The sequence below is a fragment of the Nicrophorus vespilloides genome, unplaced genomic scaffold (assembly GCF_001412225.1).
Source record: "Nicrophorus vespilloides isolate i.1.1-1 unplaced genomic scaffold, Nicve_v1.0, whole genome shotgun sequence".
Lineage (NCBI taxonomy): Eukaryota > Metazoa > Arthropoda > Insecta > Coleoptera > Silphidae > Nicrophorus > Nicrophorus vespilloides.
Window position 1 is genome coordinate 169,242 of NW_017096251.1, and position 8,004 is coordinate 177,245.

The 8,004-nt window shown below is 38.5% G+C and overlaps 1 protein-coding gene across 1 annotated transcript; it reads left to right on the top strand.

Moving 5' to 3' along the window:
- The first annotated feature begins 412 nt into the window (after positions 1-412).
- On the top strand, positions 413-3,837 carry LOC108556431 (CLK4-associating serine/arginine rich protein). Its single transcript, XM_017912557.1, has 7 exons — positions 413-637; positions 703-800; positions 856-2,064; positions 2,144-2,195; positions 2,499-2,622; positions 2,684-2,789; positions 2,900-3,837. The coding sequence occupies exons 1-7, from the start codon at positions 539-541 to the stop codon at positions 3,306-3,308; spliced, it is 2,097 nt and encodes a 698-aa protein (XP_017768046.1). The 5' UTR covers positions 413-538; the 3' UTR covers positions 3,309-3,837.
- Positions 3,838-8,004: the final 4,167 nt, after the last annotated feature.

The window sequence follows — 8,004 nt, forward strand, 5'->3', positions numbered from 1 at the left end:
TTTGATTTATGGGAATCGAACCAACGACCTTTCGTATCAGATTTTTGTGATACAGGCGATTATATCCACACGACTACGACCTCCCATTATAATAGTTAAATACTTCAAATAATAAATGAAAGAGAAAGAAATATATTTTGCCGGGTCTATATCGCAAGCTCGACATTGCAAGTCGGGATTTTGATATAGTCGGGATTTTGACATAGTCGAGATTTCGATATAGTGGAGATTTAGAACGTCGGAATTTCGATATAGTTGGGATTTCGAACGTCGGGATTTTGATAGACGGGATTTCGGTTGTCGGGCTTGCGATTGCCACTGATTTTGGCAACAAAGTTAGTTTGGGAAACTCTGATGAAAATTAGATTATTTGGTTGCATACCAACCCTGAGAATAATGAAGTTGGCTACGTACGAAGGAGACTGCAATGCTGCAATGGAGTTTATCAATTGACAAATAACATAGTATTATATTAATTTTTTTATTATCATATTACCTTAAAGAGTTTTGATGAGTGGTTAATGAAAAGGTCGCGAATATGTGGCACGAGGCAAGGAAACAGGAGAGGAAGATCCGTGGAATGTTGGTGGATTACAGGAAGAGAGCAGAAAGACGCCGGGATTTCTATGAGAAGATCGTAATAATCATAATGACTTACTGACCTAACACATTGCCTAAACTTTATTTTTAATTCTTCCTTAGAAAGCAGATCCTACTCAGTTCTTGCAGGTTCATGGCAGACAATGCAAAATCCACTTAGATCCAGTGATTGCTGCTGCTGCGGATGGACCTGCCACAATGTAATAACACTTGTCTTCATACAGTACTAATTAATTGACTTTTATTTCTTTGTAGGATGCCATGGCAAGGGCAAAAAGAAAATTTGATTGATAGGTTTGATGTTAGAGCACATTTGGATTTTATCCCAGCTGTGAAAAATGATGATGATTTTGAGATTACATATGAGGAGAGGCAGATTAACTATGAGAGGTATAGGATCATTGCTCAGAACTCTTTTTTGGCTATCAGCGAGGAGAAGTTCTTGAAGCAGTTACATTTGGAGGAGCAATTTGGATACACAGAGAATGATCCTAAACCTAAGAAGAAAACTGGTGGAGCAGCTATTGGCTTCAATTACGAAGACGGCACTGGACCAAGCCCATCGACGATACAGTATCCTATAGAGGAAGAGAATTCTGATGAGAATTCCGATAGCGATTTGGACGTGGATTTGTCGATTAACGTCTCTAAATTGGACCAAGGTCAGGCGCACGAGATGAATAGGCACGGGAGGAATTTCGGAATGAGTTCCAATGATTTTTATTCATTCTTGACACACGATTTGGAGGAGGCTGAGAGCTTCAGGTTGGCGAAGGAAGAGGAGCACGAGAAGGCGCTGTTTTCTGGGAGGAAATCTCGCAGGGAGCGTAGAGCGCACCGAGAAAAGAGACTTGCTAACAGAAAGATTAGTCCACCGAGCTACGCCGCTAGAGAACCTGTAAATGTCTTGGAGACTCATCAGAAGTCAGAGTCACGTTCGCCGTCACCTGAAAACACGGGTAAAATTACATTCATAACATCTTTCGGCGATGAGGAGGAGCCTCAGATGCCCAGCAAACCAACTTACGCGGATAAAGTAAAGTACGGGAGTCGCTTGAAACGATTGAGGGAGGATAGCGAGGAGCGTGTGGTGTTCAGGGATCTGAACACATTCAAGAGATCGCGCAGTCGGGATCGCAGTTTCCGCAGGAGATCGAGACGGTCGACTTCACGTTCGAAACGTTTCCGGTCCAGACGATCATCTTCCTCTAGCTCCGAAAGATCTCGTCGCTCTCGAAGGCGACGGTCACTTTCGCGCAGCAAAAAGAAGAGCATCTCGAAGTCGCCGAGCAAGTCTCGAAGTACTTCTCCGGCTTGCAGCATTCCGGTCCCTCCTAAGAGGGAGGAGTCACCGCCAAAACTAGTAACTCGGTATTACGGACGCAGGAAGAGCGATCTCAGCTCTTCGGATATCTGTGATTCCAGCGAAGACGACCACGCATTGGAGAAAATCGAATCAAATTCGTTAGTTGAATCGAAACCTTATCAGGTTTCTTTCCACCCTGAATATTTCGCCTAATTCGCTTTTTTTTTCGTTCCACAGGGTTTCTCAAAACTCTATATCCAAGACTGGTAATTCAGGCTCATCATCCAAAGTCAGTAAGAACCTCTCAATATCTCTCTTTCATCCAAAATCAAATAATACCAACCAAACAAACTCTTCTCCTGCATTCTCTTTAACCATACTACCGATCAGCTGCAAGGACTGCAATACCAATAATAATACAAAAACTAATTATAATATTCATGGTAGAATTTAACTTGATCAGCTAAATATTTCATTTAAAATCATTTCAACTAATACAATTTGGTATTGTAATCTTCCAGATCAAACCATAATAAAGCGTATTTTATCCAATCCTTCGTTGGAGACCTATTAATATTGGAAATATTTTCAGAGTGGGAACAGTACCTCGGCAGCGGCGGCGGCGGCTGCAGCTGCAGCAGCCAGTGTACAAAGCACGAGTTTAAGTCTGCAAGAGCGGCTTAAGAGAAAACGACAGGCCTTATTGAATAAACAATGTAAATAGATTGATTCCATCGAATGTCATCTTGTTTCTATTCATTTTTATTTTATTGGCAGTTAAAGCAGATAAAATCGCCGAGCAGATGAAGACGGAGCGCGAGAAGCAGGAGCAGCAAACTCGTGAGGACGAACTACGGGAAATGGCAATAAAACTAAGACGAAAGTGAGTCTACCAATAAATTATCTAATTTAATTTTTTGTGTTGCTTAAATTAATCATATGTAACTTTTGTCATATTCAAATACTTCTATAAAACATTTTTTTTTGTTGCAGGCAAAGAGAGCGACGGCATGCGTACGAGAGTAACAGCTCGGATAACTCTTCGGACAATGAGGCTGGGAATGCCGGGTCTTCTACATGCGACCGGAGAAGTCGCAGTACTTCGCCAAAGTCGCATCAATCCAGGAGTTACAGGGATCGCAGGTCGCGTGATCGCGAATACCGTAAGTCCGATAAGGATGACGATTATAGGAGGAATCGGTCGCGGGGTAGGAGTCGCGATCGGCACCGGAAATCACCGTCACGTGAAGAGGACCGGAAGCAGCGAGATGATTACGATGACAGACGTCGGGACGAGTACAGCAGACGCAGTAGGGACTACAGGAACGATGATCACAAACGGAGCGACAAGGATAAGGACAGGGAGGAGCGATCCTCTGGTCGCGGTTTAGTGGATTATTGAGATCGTCTTTCTAAAATTGTTTACGACATACACACACGATGATTATCAATATTTACGTTAATGGATTGCGAGAAACGTCGCTTTTATTTTCATGGAATTTGCGGATGAAGGCACTGAAAGTTTATTTTTCTTTGTATTTGTATTCTTTACATCATTTTTTTTCTGTCTATATATGTTTTTTGTTTATGTATTAATAAAATGAAATGAGCGGTAGAGGAGAGGATTCTGCGTATGTATTTATTGTGAGGGTTGGTCTCGTGAATAAAATATGTTTGCGGGAGGTGTGGAAAACTGCCGTTGCTGAATGTGCGCGACGACCACCACCCCCAACTTACATCCGCCCTCTCGCGTTGCCTCCTTTCGAGGCACACGCGTCTCCGGGGACCGGACATAAAATGTCCTGAAATGTCTTGTGGCTACATGCTACGAAGGGCTAAGAAAGTCATTTGGCGACTGGTCCGCACCTGAGACGACGTCCCTAAACCACCCTCTTACAACCCTTAAAAACGGTTTTCGCTTCTTTTAATGAAACCTCCATCCTTTATTTAACATCGTCATAATTTTAATCCTTATGCAAATATGTCGATTCACAATTTGGGAAAAACAAAATTACCAACAACCACTTTGATCTGTTCTTCATGCAACAACATTCGAACTTGCATAATTGTTCTATTCGAATTATTTATATAAATATTAAAGTCATAAAATAAGTTTTTTTTTTATTATTTATAAAGCAATCTATCTACAATAAAAATAGAAAAATTAAAAACAGATAACATGCTCTAGTTCTGGGTTTATTGTAAGAGAAATTAAAAATATATATTGGAGATTGATGCAGCGACCAAACTCCACAGAGTGCTTATTAAAGAAAAATTCACGAATACATACACGCAAACATGTCTTATTGTTAATTTAGGCACTAACTTAAAAGCGATTAGGAAGGTCCTGTGGTTTGAATCGTTTCAATCTTCGTCGATGGGATTCAGTGTGCGTAAGTTCAGAAGCAAGTTGGTTTGGATGGTCCTCCAGCCAATGTTGGTATTTGCTGCTGAGTTCCGTTATTTCATCCTTCACAAATCGGACTCCAGTGTATTGATGGATGTATTCGTTAGTCGAGAACCAGGGAGCATTGGCAATTGCTCTGAGCGGTTTTGATTGGAACCGCTGTATGATGTCGATACTTGTGTTACAGGCAGATCCCCATAGTTGTAGTCCATAAGTCCATATTGGTTTTATTATCGTCTTATAAATTAAGACTGTTTTCTGCTGAGATGGATACCCATCAGCCAATGCAATCTTTTTACTCAGTCCCAGCTGTTTTCTTTTTGTCGCTTTTTCCAAGTGAGACAACGATCCACTGCCCTTCAGTGTAACGGGTGGACAAGTTTGTTGACGTATTGTGTACGTTACATGCACCGACTTAGTTTCATTAGCCCTAATTCTCCACTTTCTGAACCAATGTTCTATGCTATTCAGACTTCTTTGGTGTATCTGTGAGGCCGTAGTTTGGTTTTGGTGGGATGCTAGAACAACGGTGTCATCAGCAAATGTGGCTATAGTGGCGTGCTGAGGAGTTGGTAAATCTGCCGTGAAGATCAAATAAAGTAAGGGTCCATAAACACTTCCCTGCGGGACACCAGAGTGGATTGGGCGTAGTGTGGTCACTTCGTCCTTGTGCTTGACCTGGAAGTGCCTACCAGTCAAGTACGATTTGAATATGACGTAATATTCATGTGGGAGACACTTTTTAATTTTATATAGCAATCCTCCATGCCATACTCGGTCGAACGCCTGTGAGATGTCGAGTAAAGCGGCAGAGCAGTACCTCTTCTCCTCAAGACTTTTGCCAATCACATCTACCACACGATGCACCTGTTCCACAGTGCCATGTCGCTCACGAAATCCGAACTGGTATTCCGGAATCAGATGACTATCCAACAGCCAGGGCTTCAGTCTTCGCAGCAACAGCTTCTCGAACAGTTTAGACAGTACCGGCAGGAGGCTGATGCGTCTATATGAAGACGCCGCGTCCGTTTGTTTTCCAGGTTTGGAAAACAAACGGACTATGATTTGGGCTACCTTCCACTGTGATGGAAATATACCGAGTCTCAGGATTGCGTTGAAGATAAGCGTTATTACCCTATTGCCGATACTGGGGAGCTGCCTCAAGACCTCTGCTGTAATCAGGTCATATCATAAAATAAGTAATTGGATTTTAACTTAGTTTCATTGATTTTATTTAAAGAAAGTAAAATTATATTTTTTCATCCTCATTTTCAATAAAAACTAAAATGTTCATTTATTTTAATATAAAAATACATAAAAACTTAAATTTTCACTGAAATTATAATTTACTGAGAAAAATAAATATTTCCGGTAACCGACCTAACAGAACACACCAGGACAGAACGTGATACATCAGGACAGGACATAACAGTACATGATACAAGAGAACAGGGCAAAAGAAAACTAATTAAAAAAAGAATAGCGAAAGCAGTAATAGTATCAAAAGAGAACAACATAGGACATATAGAAAAAAATAAATCGATTAAAATTTCAATAAATGATAAAGCTTTATATTTAAATAATTAATTATAAATTTATTTTAATATTTTCTCTATTATCATGAATGGTACGCGACATCAAAATAAATATAAATTATAAAATTAAAAAATACATTATACAACAAAACAATTACAATATATACAGTGGAATTCGGACTTGCTGGAAGCATGCTGACCCGTCTTGTATGATAACCGCGGTATAAACGAATTGACATTTTGAAATTTACTTTATTATATTTATATATTTTCATGAAATATAAATATAAAAAAATAATCATTCAGAGAACTAAATCTAAATTTCATGATACAAATATACATATACAAAATATTTGTATAATTATATCATGTCAAAATTATGTATAATTTTATTTATTTGACCTCTAAAAGTTATCTACAATAATAACTCGAAATATATAAATTAAATTTATAATTTGAATCTAATTAAATCATGATATAGATCACTATTACATGATGTCAAATTAGATAAAACGCTGAAAAACTCCATTAGTTGTAATGTATTATGTTGAAAAAAAAAGTGAAATTTTCTGATGCCAAAAAAGCCTTTGTTTATAAACAAAGGGTTGCAATTTCCGGCGCGACATATGCGCGGTAAATTTAATTAAAAACATGTATTGAATTCATTTTTTTTTATGTCTGTTGGACCATTTTCTGAGGCAACCCGTTAAGACGACATGTGTGGCCGCGGAAAGGGGTTGAAGGAATGAATAGAAAAAAGCAACGAAAAAAGATCCATCAATTCCTGTAATAAATCAACAACGGTGACTAGGATTCCCGTACAATATGTTTATTTCCTTGGGTCATTTATTTTTGCGTGAGTTGATCTATGTGTAAGAGGAAATATTCATAATAATGATGTTAATCATAGTAAACAGACATAAAAATAATATTAAAAACTAAACTAAATTGAAGTAATCGTCGTGGTTAACTGGATTCGAAAACACACATCATCAAAAGGGATTCCACTTGGTTTGGTACGCGTTTGTCCTCTGCGGACGCTCCAGCAGTTTCGGTTCATTGTTTTCATTTTTCTTGCGGAAAATAGCGCCATTGTTAACACGTCTTTATATACGTTCTTATGTCCATAATAAAGAGGGGAAGTTGTTGTATATTTATTTTTAAAACACACATTCCACTGCATGATAACAAAGCTATTCGGTTTTATAGCGTATACACATGCAAGGGACTCGCACCGCACGAGAAGAACATGCGGATGTCGTGTTAAGTCCAACCCCCACCGACACACACACACACAAACACACATTCGTACACCCATATGCAAACACATACACATACATGATCGTAATGTGAAAGGAATATGTTTGGCGAATAGACAAATCCGCGCTGTTACGAATTTTATAGGACATCTGTGATTCCATAAGAATAAACCAAGTTGCGGTGGATGTAAGAATCGAACGACCAATGGATGTCGAACGCGAAATCCCTTTTCGATTCTACGACCGAAACTTAAAAACGCGCGCTGTTTTCTTTCGAAATAAAAACCAACAACGTCTCACCTTCAACCAACCCCCCAAAATCCAACCCCGAAGAGAATAAGAAGAAAAATATAACGACAAACAAAAAAAAACGTATGCGCGAGTCCCGCCATCAATTTAACATTACTACATTATATAAATATAAAAATGGGAGCGACAACTTTATGAGTCTTCCTTATGGTTGGATTTTTTATGTCTCGGAACGCCACTACCTCATTATTATTATTTCACTTCCTTCAATCGCAAAATAAAATTTCTATTAAAATCATCAGTTTCTTACTTGTTGCATTGTTCATTATTGTATGATGGCATCAATCAAATACAGTAAAATGCCGATTATCCGTGGTAATTCGGGAACGTTAAAGCAAGGATATCTACCATATGTATTGATATAGAAAAACACATTTTCAATCATTTTAAAAGATAATGTATAAGTTTTTATTATTATCCTTATCCTATTTACTAATTGGCAGATTTGTAGAGACAGTTTTAGTGCTTAGCTTATAAAATAAGTAAACCACGGTAAATGGAGACCCGAATAATGGTTGATTCCTAAATTATTTTGTAGAAATTTATTAAGAATACAATCAAATGATTAAAACAATCGAAATATTGGAT

Excerpts from the sequence above, each read along its gene's own strand:
- LOC108556431 (XM_017912557.1), top strand. The coding sequence starts at position 539 with ATGTGGCACGAGGCAAGGAAACAGGAGAGGAAGATCCGTGGAATGTTG. Across the intron at positions 638-702 it reads GGGATTTCTATGAGAAGATC|AAAGCAGATCCTACTCAGTT; the intron begins GTAATAATCATA and ends ATTCTTCCTTAG. Across the intron at positions 2,065-2,143 it reads GAGAAAATCGAATCAAATTC|GGTTTCTCAAAACTCTATAT; the intron begins GTTAGTTGAATC and ends TTCGTTCCACAG.